The 17068-nt window shown below is 41.7% G+C and overlaps 2 protein-coding genes across 3 annotated transcripts in view; one reads left to right on the top strand and one right to left on the bottom strand.

Annotated features, from left to right (window-relative positions):
• Nucleotides 1–17068, bottom strand: part of SYN2 (synapsin II) — a 435882-nt gene that overhangs the window by 90182 nt on the left and 328632 nt on the right. The gene's annotated exons all lie outside the window — the stretch shown is intronic.
• TIMP4 (TIMP metallopeptidase inhibitor 4) overlaps nucleotides 12554–17068 on the top strand; it is a 55675-nt gene continuing 51160 nt past the window's right edge. Inside the window, exon 1 of the mRNA XM_030569940.1 lies at nucleotides 12554–12837. Within this exon, the coding sequence (XP_030425800.1) occupies nucleotides 12711–12837 (127 nt within the window). The 5' untranslated portion in view covers nucleotides 12554–12710. The remainder of the gene's footprint in view (nucleotides 12838–17068) is intronic.

Below are 17068 nucleotides of genomic sequence, written 5' to 3'. Positions count from 1 at the left end.
TTCTACTTTTCTGGTAAAAGAGATAATGGGAATCCAACTATTCATTATCATATCACTTGGCCTTCTGCTGTCCTACAACATTAACCAGTAGGTCCAGCTTATGGTTCTTGGCAGGACAATCTTGTGGTTAAATTTCAAGAATGATAGCAGATCTGGGTACCATTCCTAGCTCTGTCTTTGACTTGCTTTGTGACCACTCTCTAAGGGAAAAATGTCCAAACTTTAATTGCAGCAATAGGTGGTCAGGACATTTGAAATATCATGCCGCTTAAAATTAAATTTGCTAAAAAGAAAATCCTTTATTATGTAACTCCTAAGCATTCTTTAGGAGATCTGACAATGTTGGCCGTAACCTCTCTTTCTATCCTATCCAGGTTTCTATACTAAGCCTCAGAGGGGTAGCCGTGTTAGTCTGGATCTGTAAAACCAGCAAAGAGTCCTGTGGCACCTTACAGACTAACAGACGTTTTGGAGCATGAGCTTTCGTGGGTGAATACCCACTTCGTCGGATGCATGTCAGATGCATATACTGAGCCTGTTACCGTTGAAGCTGAGCAACTGCCTCTCTTTTCCCATCTGTAAAATAGAGAACAATATTTATCCCTCTTTCTCTGTGAAGTTTTGAAATTTATGGATCAGATTCACTACTGCATAATGCCAGGTTTTCACCAGTGGAACTCTACTGATTTCAGTCAAGCTCATTTGTACAGCACTTTAAGATCCACAAATGGAAGTGCTCTAAAAATGCTTATGTTCTTTCTGTGATTTTGAAAGACTGCTTAGGAGTTACATAACAAAGGATTTTCTTTTCAGCAAATTTTACTTTTAATGACTCTCTAAAGATAAAATATAATTAACACAATTACAGACAGATGTCAGGTTAGATAAAGACTCTCTGCTTTGACACTCTCCTGCAAGAAGGAAACAGATGAGGCAGTTTTGAGAGTAGAACTGGCAAGGGCTTAAGGAACTGTCCACAGCTTTAAGGTCCTCAGAACTGAATCAAAGGCCACAATAGGAAATCAGAGGGAGGAAAAAAATAGCAACACAAAAAGTCAAGATGTTTTATAAACATGACTCACTATGTTCAATATTTGTCTTTCCAATAATGTCCACTGAAAGTTCATTCAGCCACTCTAGTTCCAAACACATTATTTGTGGAGCATGCACCAGCCTAAATCTAATTTTGCTCTGCTTACTTTGGAAAAAGGAAATTAAAAAAATTAAATCATCAAGGTGGATTTTTGTTCATTTTCCTCTTTCCCAGAAAAAGGCAAGCGGAGTTCTAAATCAATAAACAACTAGACAGAAGATGTACTTTCCCTAGCTTATTTGGGTTTAGTAAACACCACTGCAAGATAAAAACATAAGGCTCAGTCCTGTAAAAGTGTAGATGAGGGATATGTGAGAAAAATATTCAGCTACCAGTAAAAGTAACTCAGCATATTGCTCTGTTAGTTATGATAACCCAGTAAAACAGCACAATTAAAGGAGCTGGCAAAGAGTCCTATGCCAGTATAACTCACAAGGCACTGAACAGCCTCCTGTAGGGAATACCTTTTTTTTTTTTTTTTTTTTTTTTTTAAGATTCCTCAAACATTATGATGGAATAATTCACTGTTCAGGACAAGTGCACCTGTATTCCTCCCCTCGGCTCTCTTGAGGGCACCCACTCTAGGCTCCCAGCTCTTCAGCCATCACCTCTTGGGTGGTGACCCGTATCTCTCTCCCTCCTGACCAGGGGTTTCCAGGCTGCCTAGTTCCTTGCCTAGACAGACCAGCATCTGAGCTTTCCTTTCCAAAGACTGTCATTGTCATCAGTCACACCTTACTACACATCTCTTTATAAGCAAGCACATTTATTTTTAATGTGAAAGCATTACAGAGAGAACATTTTTTAAAAAGTTCTTACACACATGTTCAAAGCTTAACAGAAGTCACCCATCAGTCTTATGGGGCCTCAGCAGCCCTAAGTCCTTCCAACCCCTCTCATTGGACAGAAGATCCTGTTGCTTTGCTGGATCAGAAAAAAGGCCCTGAGTCAGCTTAAACTCAGGCTAGTTATCCAAAAGCCTTTTCTTTGTGTGCTGGTCTCTGGAGAATCCATTTTGAACTAGTATTTGTGAACCTCTCCACGTTGTGATTTCTCTGATGATGTTATCACCTGAGCAAATTTGCCTAATCACCTCTTAGGCCTGGTCTACACTACACGTTTAAACCAATTTTAGCAGCATTAAACCGATTTAATGCTGTACCTGTCCACACAACGAGGCCATTTATATTGATATAAAGGGCTCTTTAAACTGGTTTCTGTACTCCTCCCCAACGAGAGGAGTAGCGCTAAAATTGGTATTACCATATTGGATTAGGGTTAGTGTGGCCGCAAATCGACAGTATTGGCCTCCGGGCGGTATCCCACAGTGCACCATTGTGACCGCTCTGGACAGCAATCCGAACTCAGATGCACTGGCCAGGTAAACAGGAAAAGCCCTGCGAACTTTTGAATTTCATTTCCTGTTTGCCCAGAGTGGAGCTCTGATCAGCATGAGTGGTGATGCAGTCCCAAATCCAAAAAGAGCTCCAGCATGGACCGTACGGGAGATACAGGATCTGATCGCTGTATGGGGAAACAAATCTGTTCTATCAGAGCTCCGTTACAGAAGACGAAATGCCGAAGCATTTGGAAAAAATCTCCAGGCTACACAGTGCTGCGTAACAAGCGTAATGGAAAGCCAAAGAATCAAATGGATGCTCATGGACGGAAGGAGGGGGTACTGAGGACGACAGCTATCCCACAGTCCACAGCAGTCTCCGAAAAGTATTTGCATTCTTGGCTGAGCACCCAATGCCTGTATGTTCAAACACATTGTCCGGCATGGTTCAGGGTACAGCTTGTCAATTTACTCCCTCCCTCCCCCCATGTGAAAGAAAAGGGAAAAATATCGTTTCTTGACTTTTTTTTAATGTCACCCTATGTGTACTGAATGCTGCTGGTAGACGTGATGCTGCAGCAGTAAAGAGCAGTATCTGCTCCTCTTCCCTCCCCGGTGGCAGACGGTACAATATGCTTGATAGCTGCTGAATACTCCTGGCTGGCCTCAGGTGAGGCCGGCTGGGTGGGGCACCTGGGTAAAAATAGGAATGATTCCTGGTCCATTCCCAGTAGATGGTACAGAACAGCTGGTAACAGTCCTCATCATAGCAACTGGGGGCTGAGCTTCAATCAGCCCCCTCCCTTTCATGTGTAAAGAAAATATTCTGTACTATCATAGCAGCTGGAGGCTGGGCTCCTCTCCCCCACACCGCTTAATGTCCTGTCTGGACTATCATAGCAGCTGGAGGCTGCCTCCCCCTCATTTTATCTCACTAACAAGTCACTGTTTATTATTCCTGCATTCTTTATAACTTCATGACACAAATGGGGGGGGCACTGCCACAGTAGCCCAGGAAGGTTGGGGAGGAGGGAAGCAATGGGTGGGGTTGTTGCAGGGGCACCCCCCGTGAATGGCATGCAGCTCATCATTTCTGCGGGATCTGACACGGAGTGACTGTGCTCTCTGGTTCTCTGATACACTGGTTCTCTAGTACACTTGCCCCATGTTCTAGGCAGGACTGACTCTATATTTTTAGATACCATAAAGGAGGGATTGACTCAGGGAGTCATTCCCATTTTTGCCTTTGCGCCCCCGGCCGACCTCAGCCAGGGGCACCCATGATAGCAGCAGACGGTACAGAACGACAGATAACCATCATCTCATTGCCAATTTACAACGGCAGCAGACGGTACAGAACGACTGATAGCAGAGACGGTTATCATGCAAAAGCAAATGAATGCTGCTGTGTAGTGCTGCAGTATCGCCTCTGTAAGCGGCATGCAGTACACACACGGTGACAGTAAAAAAAAAATAAAATAAAAATGCTGAACGGGCTCCATGGTTGCCGTGCTATGGCGTCTGCCAGACCAATCCAGAGAAAAAGGGTGCGAAATGATTGTCTGCCGTTGCTTTCCTGGAGGAAGGAATGACTGATGACATTTACCCAGAACCACCCGGGACAATGATTTTTGCCCCATGAGGCACTGGGATCTCAACCCAGAATTCCAAAGGGCGGGGGAGACTGCGGGAACTATGGGATAGCTACGGAATAGCTACCCACAGTGCAATGCTCCAGAAATCGATGCTAGCCTTGGACCATGGACGCACACCGCCGAATTAATGTGCTTAGTGTGGCTGCGTGCACTCGACTTTATACAATCTGTTTTACAAAACCAGTTTATGTAAAATCGGAATAATCCCATAGTGCAGACATACCCTTAGTCCATGAAGAAGCTTTGGTCACCCCATGATATTACGTAGAATCCATGGCCCACAACGATACGTAAATTTAATACAGTAAGAGCTCCCAAAGATATTGCAGGAAGTTGCCATATCTGTCAAACCCATGCTCTCAACTTTGATGCTATTTTTAAGCTTGTTTAAGTCACCATTACTCCTGGCAGGCACGAGGAATAAATTAAAATTCTTAAAATGGCTGTGATGCAAATAAATTGTATACACGGGACTGGATTTCAGTACCTAATCCTGTGGGTTTATAATTGCAGATGTACCCAGACTGGGGATCACAGTGCAGTTCAGTGGCAGATTTAGAGTTAGTGGGGCCCTGTGCACAGCTTCATTTTTTGGGGGCCCCCCCTCGGGATCCAGTCAAGAAAAAGAACATTCTCTCATCTCCCCCCGTTTTTCATTCTTTTTTTTCTTCCTCCTCTTCCTCCTCCTATATTATAAGTAATGGGAAGTAAATGAAAATAAAGTGAGGTGCCTTGATTTGGGGCAGGGAGTTGGGGTAGGGAGGAGGTGCAGGGGTTGGGCTCTGTGAGGAAGTTGGGTGCAGGGTGCGGGCTCTGGACTGGGGCAGGGGGTTGGGGTGCAGGAGGGGCCAAGGAGCGGTGCAATCCTCAAAGCAAAAGCACACCCCTCTGGCAGCAGCTCTTAGGCGGGGGGTCTCTGTGTGCCACTGCCCAGAGGCACCGCCCCTACAGCTCCCATTGGCTGCATTTCCTGGCCACTGGGAGCAGTGGAGTCGGTGCTCGGGGCGGGACCAATGCATGGAGGCACCCCTTGGGTGAAGGGGGGCAACGGGCCTCTGTGTGCTGCCTGGGGTGAGGGCAGTGCGCAGAGCTGCATCCCTCACGCCAGGGGCACACAGAGATATGCAAGCAGCCAGCCGCTTCTGGGAACAGCATGGGGCCACGGAATGCAGGCAGCCTGCCTGCCTGAGCCCAGCTGCACCGCTGGCTGGGACTCAGGGGCAGGTTGTCAGATAAGCTTTGCCCTGAATTTTGGTGGCCCCCCCATCATTATTTCATGGTAAATCCACCTCTGGTGCAGTTAGCCTGGTAACTGACACACACGTTACCTACCATTGTATAAAGCTGGATTTAACAGATAGATAATGGGTGAAATTTATAGTGTATAGGACAAACACAAGACCCACTGCACAATTTAAATGCTGGTTGGGGCTGCACAGGGAGGGACCAACAGCAAGTATAGAGTGGACTGTGACTGGTGAGGGTAAAAACATTGGAATTTTTTATGTCTAGATATTCTGTAAACTAGTCTGCTGTAATATCTTCAGGTTCTAACCTGTGCATGCAGTCCTGACTCAAGGAAGTCAATGGGAGTTTTGGCATTGAAATCAGTGGAGCAAGGATTTCACCCCATGTCCCTTTGTGCATGCACAATACTTAGTACAATGGGGTCCTGATCCTGATTTGGGTCTCTGAATGCCACTATAAATTGGACTCATTTTTTCTTTCTTTTAAAGACAGCTTATGTTACTATTTTATACTTGACAATAGATGCTAGAATTTGAATGGTGTAAATTAATAAGGCTCATGACAGAACTGCAAAAGACAGATTAAACAGAGCTCTGCCCTCCGAAAGGGCAAGAATATCATCCCTATTAAGGATATACCAGATATGAAATAGGTACTAAACTTGATCTTATCCAATTCTCCTTCCTTCTGACCTCTCCTTTTACTGTACATATTAAGAGCAGTGAGTTTCCCCCATCGTTCTGCTGTAATTTTACATTCTATTGGATTACAGAAATGAATTGCTTCCCACTGGTCCGAACTAATCAGATAGGAATTAGTATGTACCAAGTCAGATTTAATCTGATCATGTCAATGACTGAGTTAAAGGTGTCAATGACTATGTTCTATGAAATGCGAAGGGATCGCTGCCTTTCTTTTATAATATGTTAGCTGCAGTAGAATATGTCCTAAGAGTGGATAATATCTAATGCAGCTAGTCTTCATGCTTCATTAGCATTATGACCTCATTTGAAGTGATATCATAGCTCACCCATCAAACCAAAGAAAAGTCAACATGATAATGTATAGAGCAGAAAGAAAGGCTGTGCTTTTTAATTGAGTCACATGAATTGTGAAAAGTAGTAATGTTTGCTTTGCTTAAGCCTTCATTTGTTTATAAAATGCTGGCACACTTCTGTACACTTACTTAGGATATAAGATTTTTTTTCATTTAAGAATTGGGCAAGGAACTATAAAGATTTGTATCAGAGGGGTAGCCGTGTTAGTCTGGATCTGTAAAAGCAGCAGAGAGTCCTGTGGCACCTTATAGACTAACAGACGTATTGGAGCATGAGCTTTTGTGGGTGAATACCCACTTCGTCAGATGCATGTGACAAAGTGGGTATTCACCCACAAAAGCTAATGCTCCAATACGTCTGTTAGTTTCTAAGGTGCCACAGGTCTCTCTGCTGCTTATAAAGATTTGGACAATAAAGATTTTGATTTTCTAAAATCAGATTTTGGATTGTAATATATGACGGACTCTGAACTTTGGTGCTTCTGAAGCTCTCCCCATATAAAATTACTGCTCATTATGTGATAAAAAATACATTAAATAGCATACATTAGAGCCATGAGCAGCATATGTTTCCTTGTCACCATTTCTGCACATATGTGAGTAAATTTAAAATGGTAAGAGCTGATACACATTGATATGTCCTGATTATCTGAGATGTTGAGCACCCAAAACACCTATTGACTTCAACAGGAACTAAAGGTGCTCAACCCTTTTGATAATCAGGCCATATCTATATTGTCTTTGTTTCTTTGATGACCCCTTAAGAACACCTGAAACTGTCATTCACAAACCTTTGCTAATGCTATAAAATATGCTATAGGAGGACATGGCAGCATTATTATTATTATTATTAGTAGTAGTAGTAGTAGTAGTATTGAAAAAAGTCAAAGCTTAATATATTTTATTTATGAAGTAGTTCCTGGAACAGATCACTTTCTCCTTTCCTCAAATGCAACTCCTATTGAACTCTTAAATTCTTTTTTTCCTAAAATGGGAACCAGATCCCAGATTAGGGTTCCATGCTGCTAGTATAATACAAATAAAAGAGATAATAATAATATGGCAGCTATTTGTAATTATTACCATTCTCCCTATCCCACGCTGTTACATTTTAGACAAGCCTACCTCTATGGGCTGATGAAGAAACAGGAGAGACGACGAGTCTTACTCAACTGTGTGCAAAAAACGACAGGCTTTGCAGTGCCATTACTTAACATAATCCAGCATCTGGATGACCAAGAGAAGAGAGACTTGTAAACTAAGGACTCCTTGCAGAGAATGCCATTAGTCCTTCCCCTTCTCTTTTCAAATGAGGAAACTACAGCTTGTGCACAGTTGTAGGCTTCCACTGCAGCAGTATGGCCCAGGGAGACAGGCTCTCTCTCAAGTAGAGCTGGGTGAAAATTTTTGACCAAAACTACTTTTCGGGGGGGGAAAGGGGGAGAATTCGCCAAATTGTTTTAGTTGGGGGGAAAAAACTTCATAAAATTCCAAAAAAACCTAGAAGCTTCTGTTTTGACATTTTCAATTTGAAACATTTTGATTTTTTTATTTGAAATGATGTTAGGTTTTGAAATTTTTCAAATTCAAAAATGTAAAAAAACTTGTCATCAGAAAAAAAGTTTTGTTTGGGATTGACAAACATTTAATTTGAACCAAAATGTGGTGGCGTTTTTTTTTTTTTTTTGGTTCACCAAAATTTCAAAAAAATTTCATTTTGGGTCAACCCAAAACAATTAAAAAAATTTTCTGAACTGCTTGTAACCCAATCAATTATTTACACAGATCTACTCTCAAATAACCAGGCCTCAAACTATTTAGGGATTTATATTGGAAAATAATGTAATTGTTTGCTGTAAATGTTCAAAGTTATTGTGTCTAGAATATTTGCACTGCTTAACTTAGAATCATAGAATATCAGGGTTGGAAGGGACCTCAGGAGGTCATCTTGTCCAACCCCCTGCTCAAAGCAGGACCAATCCCCAACTAAATCATCCCAGCCACCGCTTTGTCAAGCCTGACCTTAAAAACCTCGAAGGAAGGAGATTCCACCACCTCCCTAGGTAACCCATTCCAGTGCTTCACCACCCTTCTAGTGAAAAAGTTTTTCCTAATATCCAACCTAAACCTCCCCCCTGCAACTTGAGACCAACTCCTGGCAAACCTAGTCAAATAATCCTCAGTTATTTATTTGCAATATCAGTGTTGTGTGCAAGAGCCTGCAGAGTCCAGTGTATGGCGTGCCTATAGTACTTGCATCCAAGAACTTGGGACATCCAGCATGTTGTCAGATGTCTCTAGAAGGGACTGATGTACCATAACACCAAAAGCAATGGGGCTAGTTAAAAAGAAAACCTTGAACTCTACTTGTATGCTCATAGGCCGCCAGTGAAGATCTCAGGGCATGGACATAGTAGACTCTCAGTGTGAAACACTGCTTAACCAACCAGTGGGCAGCCACACCTTTCACTAACTTTAATTACCCCATGCACAGTGCATTACAATGGATTACCATGATGTCTTATGTTGACTTTCAAATATTCTAATAGTCATCATGCAATGACAGTATTTCTCAAAATGGGGTTATGCCAGACTAGCTGCGTCAGGTGCATACAGGCCTCTCACAATTGTTACCCTATTATTAGCCGAAAAAATTATAAAGGTTGCAGCTTATTCTGTGACTAAAACAACTTGTTCAGAAAGTTTAGGAATCACAACAAAGGTATAAAGGTTCTATTGAAATGTGATCAAGTATCAAAGTATCCACATACATGATCAACTAAACATTCAGATATAAGACCCAATCTTGAACATATATGCATATCTATTACAGGATTGGGTCCATACTCTGAAAAGTAAAGGTATACAAATATTGGCTTGGAAAGGCTTTTTTATCTCAGTGATTCTTCATCAGATTTATTCAGTTTATAAACTCAAAGCAGCAATGGTGATAAACCAAACCCCTAGATCCCAACATCCTACAACTTAGGGGAAGTTCAGATCTGGATGTGAACTCTGTAGTCCACTTCTAGCTGCCCACACTGCAAACTCATCCTAGGATCTGGGACTGAAGCTGCACATCATTACTACTAAGAAAGATTCTGCAATTTGAACTTAGTTGTTAATTCACTTGATGATGTGTGAGACAGAAAAGAATTCGGCTTACCTTCACACAGCCCTATTCCCTCTCCTACCAGGAGTAAAAAATAGACACTTATTTTTGTCAGTAAAGTAGATAGCTATAACTCAGAATGCAGAAGGAGCACATTTGCTGAGTAATATCCGTCATTTATAGTCAATAAACTTTTCTAACCATAACCACGCTTTAAATGTTCCACCTGTGTGCAGATGGCTTTGAAAGACTCTCTTAAAAGTCTAATTGGATTGGAGCCTGGAGTGGCTTCACGGAGTATAAGTGCAGATTATAACAGAAAGAAATGTATTTTACTGTGCTTACACAACTACCATACTTCTGTAGAATATAGCTCAAGATGTGATCAAACATAAAATTTATTTTTGTCATGTTTACATTTCTGTAGTTGACTCTACTGTCAGGGTATGTCTACACTTAAAATGCTGCTGCAGCTGCACCACTGTTGCACTTCAGTGTAGACACTCACTACAGCAATGAGAAGGGCTCTCCTGTCACTTTAATTAATCCACCTCCCCAAGGGGTAGTATCTAGATTGACAGAAGAATTCTCCTGTTGAGCTAGCACTGTCTATACCGGGGGTTAGTTTGGCATAGATGTCTCTTTCGAGGCTGTGGATTTTTCACATCCCTGAAAGATGTAGCCAATATAAGCTCCCACTGTAGACCAGCCATAATCTAACGTGTGTCTCTAACTCCCAACTCATAACCAATGACTGGGAAATAGTAAATAGTTTAAAACAACCATTTTTATAAATTATTTTCATGGGCTAGTGGCAGGGTCAGCTTCTCCAAAATATCACACCAATGTGCCTGAAGTAGCCATCATATGGACAGCCTAACTCTAAATAAGATATTTCACCCCCCAGACCCATTCAGTCTTTGGGCTTTGCTAAGATGGTCACCAATATGGCCTATTGGTGCCATTTGCGACAGGGTACTTGTCCTGTGGAAACTGGTCAATCATCATCCAATCATTTCTTACAGGCCACTAAACAGCCATCATACTGCCACTTTCAGTCCCTATTATCCTGAGTTAGATTTCATAATCGATAGATCTCAACTATTGAGTGTAAAGGCCATTAAAATACCTTGCCATAGCTTAATCCATAGCCTTTGTTTCTGACAGAAGTTAAATTGAAGGGTTTTTTTAAAAATTCTTGCCCGGGATGTGTACAACTAAATTTTTTTTTTGGTCTCAGATTGCAGAAGAGGTGGAGGGACATTGAGACAGTCCAGCTAATCCTGAGAAAGAGGTGACCATCAGGGCTGTAAGTGCATGAGAAGCAAAGCAACATAATGTGAAGCAGGAAAGGTATGATAGAAGTGAGAAGGGGGCATGGCATTTTGAGGAACTGCAGTTGATTTCCCTATGCCTAGTATCCAGAAGACTACTGGCACACATGGGGCTGTGAATAAAGATTGTAGTTTGTGTATGCATGGGACAGCTTGATGTGAAAATTTGATCTCAAACTTGGGTGCAATAAAGAACCGCCAAATAGAAAGAGTTCAGAGTAACAACTGCAAAACTAATGCATTATCATCCTTCAAAATGCTTCTTTTCTCTGATGCCTACGAAAAAACATGACAATGATTGGGCTCATGGTTTGCTGATGCCACTGCCCATCATACTGACCAATACTGTTTCCTTGTACTCCCCCATCTTTGTATCCATATCCTTGTGTTGTCTCTTGTTTTATACTTAGGGATTGTCTATGCAGCAAGCTAAGGTGCGAGTCTACAGGGCACCAGCTAGCCGTGGCATAATGTTCCATGTAGACATTGCTATAGCATAGTGAAAGTCCCAGAGTGTGCATTCTGGCTTGCCCTGCAGTAACTTGACATACAGACAAGCCCCTAGATTGTAAGCTCTTTGGGGCAGGGACAGTATTTTTGTTCTGTGTTAGTACAACATCTAATGCTAGAGTCCTAGGCTGGAACCCAGTGTTCAACAATCTGGACTTACAAATGTGTCTACTAAGTTGAGTTCTACTAACCCTAGGCATACATTACAGGGTAGACAAATACCTAATGTCAGCCTATACATAAACCTTTCTCAAATGGGCATACGCCACAGTCCTCCTTGCTCAGACCTTATCTTGCTATCCATATGAGACATCTTTCATATAAGGGCAGATGGGATTAATGTGTACAAGCTATATGAAGGTGTTTATAGGAGTAAGAGATCTGCAGATGAGGAAGAGTATTAGTTTTTGAATTCTTGAATCAGGACTAGCTATGCTCTGTGCATGTTGAGTCACAGAAGCTCACAGACTTCCCAGCGCCAGCGCATGTGGAAATGGCATTTCATTTGAATAGGTCCCATAACATGAGGACTGCAAAATACTTATAAATAAAAGCTTCACCTTGAACATATATCACTGGAATTTTTGTAAATCGTTATTTCAAATTAAATATATGATGAAGTAGCAAAATGGCTTTTATTGCAGCCTGGATTTTTATCCAGTATTGCTTGTAGTTACCAATTGTTCAGGGTTCACAAACAAGGCATTGAAACATTTCCTCTTCATGAATGAAGTTCTGTGCAGCCTGTAAACAGTCAAGTCATTTCAAAAAAATGTAGAGAGGGACAGGGGAAAGATCAGGGAATGCAAATGAAATCTGGCTTTAAAGAAGGATGTTAGCATTGCTTTTAGATACATTGTTTGCTTTGGTCATGATAGGGACTGTAGAGGAACCATTTATTTTTTAAAGTAAAACTGGCATGAAATTCACAAGATTAATTTATTAGTTTAATCTCCAATCTGTAAAAGATCATAAAATCAGTGCAGAAACTGATGTTTTTAAAAAGCTTTTGATTATTAATAGTCTCACTGACTCATAATAACAACATTATGATGCAACCCAGTAAGGTAAACTTGCTTTTGGAACAATAAACCTGTCACATCATTTTCACCAATGATGTGCTTTTTCCTTAAAGGAAGGCGGGGTTAGTTGTAAGTATCAGGGCCATAAATAAGAGGTTCCTATGTCAGGGAAATTAGAAGTCTGTTAACATAAGCGTATACTCAGACTGAGCATTAGAGGGCTTTTCTAAATCTAAATCTGTTGAAATTGAACTGCACAGAGATTAGAAAGTTTAGATATAAGATCAACAGTAAGAGACTATTTTCTTTTAGTTGGCCAGTTAGCTGTGTTGAAGGCAGCATGAATCCTGTGCACAGTACCTTGTTGTCTTCAGTGCTTCTTTTCACCCTCAGAATTCAGGAGCTGGCAGATGCATGCAGCTGTGCCCCTGCACATCCACAGCAGCTAATCTGTGATTCTGCTTTAGGTGAGTCATAACAGCTATACAATTTTAACATTGCCGGTAAAAAAGCAATTGTAGCTATATTAACTGCTGTGCTATTTTTCTGTACAACTCTCTAGGGGAATACATTTAACAAAGTAGTTTATTCTCTAAAAGGTTTTCAAAACAAAATCATTGGAAGATCTCATTTAAAGAGACAGGTTAGAAGAAAATCCATTTGGTTTTGTATTTAGTAGTTGCTGTTCCTTTCGCTTTGCTTTTTCAGTAAATGTTCTGGACTACAAATTGTTGAAACTACTGAAGTAAATTATTTAGTGCCTTTTCTTTACAAGAACTAGCTTCTATATTATCTCTCAAATTAAAGCAAGTAAGGAGGAATATGTTCACTGACAGATTACTGCTGTTCATATTTAATATGTAGTATAAAAATTATATAATATATATCATATGAATAATATATATGTGCATTCTTTATATAAATGCTGTAGATACAGCTGGCTGCTACAGCGCTCTGTTAAAAAAAATAAAAGAGATGTGTTGAACTTAGTTGATCTATGACATGCTACAATATAATTTGTCATAAATGTATTTTTGGTAATTTTGTAACAAATAATTTAGCAGGCATCTGATGGCTTTTTAAAGATTTTGATAGAAAAATTGGTCACAGAATTCTGTGTTAAATTTCACCGTACACTCATAAGATTACTGCATTTCACATAGTAATCAACATATAGAAAAAAAACCCTAAAGATCTCAAAATTAGACAACACAGGGGTAAGAAAATGTGACATTTTGCAGTCTTGCATTTTGCTTAAACTGTGGATGGTTAACTTCAATCCAGTGTGAACAGTAAATATAGAACATGAGTTTCCAAAGTGTCACAAAATTAGCATATCTATGGGATAGGCAATACCTTCTGCATACTGATTAATTGCTTTTATACAGTGACAGAAAATCTTTGTAGCCATGACAAACTCTAAGCTCTATTTGTGGCCATCCGTTAGATTGTTATCTAATCTGATTATGTTAAGCAATCTTTTTTAAAGGTACCTACACCAAAGATTACAGATGGGGGTAATTTGAGGTGTAGACAGAAATATCAGTTACTCTTATTATAGCTTAAAATTATTATACAAAACTATTTGTCTGATGTATTCATAACTTGAGGTTTTGCTGGATTTGACAGTAGAGAAGAAACCTGAGATACTCATTACATACAGTATTCCTTTAGGATAAGGCAAATTACAAGGTTCAAGAGTTGGAGGGTTTCTCCAAATATATTTTATAAAAGGTAGATTTCTGCTACTCTCTAACTCACTCTTCATCTGTAAGTAATGGAGGCAGAAAATAAAATTACAAAAATAAAATTTACCAGTATATTTGGACTTGATCCTCAAGCCTTAACTCACACAAACAGTTCTGCTGAAGTCAGATGGACCATTCACATGAGGGAGGGCTATATGATGGGGCCCTGTGTTTAGTATTAATTACATTATGTGGTATTTATTCATGCTGTAGGAAGGCATAGAGTTATACACAATAAATGTTCTCACACACACACATATATATATATATATCATATTTGCTATATACATATAGAGCTGGATTCTTTAGTCTGCTATGGTTACATTGCACCGCATAAGCAATGCAAAGTGACCGGAGAAGACCAGTGGAGAGAAATACCCCATATGGGGGAACTCTCTACTGACATAAATCTGGCTGAGGTAGCTCTTCTGCCCCAGCAGTCTTCCCTGCAACCCTAGAGCAAAAGGGGAAGGAGGAAGTGTATTGGGAGTTTTCTAGGAGTGTGGAGACAAGGAGGGGAGAGGGAACAGTCTTCTGCTACACAAGATCTTCCCCTAGTATAAGTTAGGGCTGTCCTCCTGCAACATTAATTTTCCCACCGGGCCAGGCAGGTCTGAATCAGGGAGCAACAAGTGGCTCCTTGTAGCCACGCCTCTCCACTCTTGGGTGGATTGTAGAATCAGTGCCACAGTATATTTTGCCTCCACTCTAGGGTTGCAATTTTGGTTGGATATATTCCTGGAGGCTTCATCACATGATGGTCTTTAACTAAAGATTAATTTTTAATTCTTGGAGACTGCAGGAGACTCCTGGAGGATCAGAAAATCTATTCTACTCTCACTCCCTCACAGAGTTATACTTTTTGCCAAAAACCAGCACACCCTAAACCTCTGCTTTCCCTAGCACCACTTTTATAGTAAATAAGATGATACATTAAAGCTAGATTTTTGATTGATTTTAACATTTACAGAACTCCAAATATTTTAATAAAAACTTGGGCCATGGTTCCTTCACCCATTGAAGTTAATGGGAGTTTAACTCTTACCTTCAGTGTGAACTGGATTGATCCCTTTGATGTGAGGATTGTTCCCTTTGATATGAGGATTGTTAAGACTAAAACTCTTGCAGAATTGAGAAGCATTTTCCCTCATGCAAAATGGTATATCTCAGGGTATGTCTACACTATGGGATTATTCCGATTTTACATAAACCAGTTTTGTAAAACAGATTGTATAAAGTCGAGTGCATGCAGCCACACTGAGCACATTAATTCGGCGGTGTGCATCCATGTACTGAGGCTAGTGTTGATTTCCGGAGCGTTGCACTGTGGGTAGCTATGCTGTAGCTATCCCATAGTTCCCACAGTCTCCCCCGCCCCTTGGAATTCTGGGTTGAGATCCCAGTGCCTGATGGGGCAAAAAACATTGTCGCAGGTACTTCTGGGTACAGCCTCACCCCTCCCTCTGTGAAAGCAGCAGACAACCGTTTTGTGCCTTTTTTCCTGGCTGAACTGTGCAAACACCATAGCACAGCAAGCATGGACCCTGCTCAGATCAAGACCGCAATCGTGGACGTTGTAAACACCTTGTGCATTCTCGTGCAGTCTGTGCTGAACCAGGACCTGCAAAGCCAGGCGAGGAGGAGGCGGCTACGGCAGAGCGGTGATGAGAACACGGACGCAGAATTCTCTCAAACGGTGGGCCCCTGCGCTTTGGAGATCCTGCTGGTAACGGGGCAGGTTCTAGCCATTGAACGCCGATTTTGGGCCCAGGAAACAAGCACACACTGGTGGGACCGCATAGTTTTGCAGGTTTGGGACGATTCCCAGTGGCTGCGAAACTTTCGCATGCGTAAAGGCACTTTCATGGAACTTTGTGACTTGCTTTCCCCTGCCGTGAAACGCCAGAATACCAAGATGAGAGCAGCCCTCACAGCTGAGAAGCGAGTGGCAATAGCCCTCTGGAAGCTTGCAATGCCAGACAGCTACTGGTCAGTAGGGAATAAATTTGGAGTGGGAAAATCTACTGTGGGGGTTGCTGTGATGCAAGTAGCCAAAGCAATCATTAAGCTACTGCTATGAAAGGTTGTTACTCTGGGAAATGTGCAGGTCATAGTAGATGGCTTTGCTGCAATGGGATTCCCTAACTGTGGTGGGGTGATAGATAGAACCCATACCCCTATCTTGGCACCGGAGCACCAGGGCACCCAGTATGTAAATCGCAAGGGGTACTCTTCCATGGTGCTGCAAGCACTGGTGGATCACAAGGGACGTTTCACCAACATCCACGTGGGATGGCCAGGAAGGGTTCATGATGCTCACGTCTTCAGGAACACTACTCTGTTTCAAAGTCTGCAGCAAGGGAATTACTTCCCAGACCAGAAAATAACAGTTGGGGATGTTGATGCCTGTAGTTATCCTGGAGGACCCAGTCTACCCCTTGATGCCATGGCTCTTGAAGCCATACACAGGCAGCCTGGACAGTAGTCAGGAGCTGTTCAACTACAGGCTGAGCAAGTGCAGAATGGTGGTAGAATGTGCATTTGGCTGTTTAAAGGCGCACTGGCGCACATTACTGACTCGCTCAGACCTCAGCCAAACCAATGTCCCCATTGTTATTGCTGCGTGCTCCACAATCTCTGTGAGAGTAAGGGGGGAGACCTTTATGGTGGGGTAGGAGGCTAAGGCAGATCACCTGGCCGCTGATTACGCGCAGCCAGACACCAGGGCGATTAGAAGAGCACCCCACGAAGCGGTGCGCATCAGAGAAGCTTTGAAAACGAGTTTCATCACGGGCCAGGGTACGGTGTGACTGTTGTGTTTTTTTCCCCCTTTTTGAACCCCCCCCTTGATTGACTCATTCCCTGTAAGCAACCCACCCTTCCCCTTCGATTACAGCTTGCTTAAGGAAATAAAGTCACTATCGTTTAAAAATCATGTATTCTTTATTAA

The sequence above is a fragment of the Gopherus evgoodei genome, chromosome 7 (genome assembly GCF_007399415.2).
Source record: "Gopherus evgoodei ecotype Sinaloan lineage chromosome 7, rGopEvg1_v1.p, whole genome shotgun sequence".
Classification (NCBI taxonomy): Eukaryota; Metazoa; Chordata; order Testudines; family Testudinidae; genus Gopherus; species Gopherus evgoodei.
This window is presented reverse-complemented; position numbering and strand designations above follow the sequence as displayed.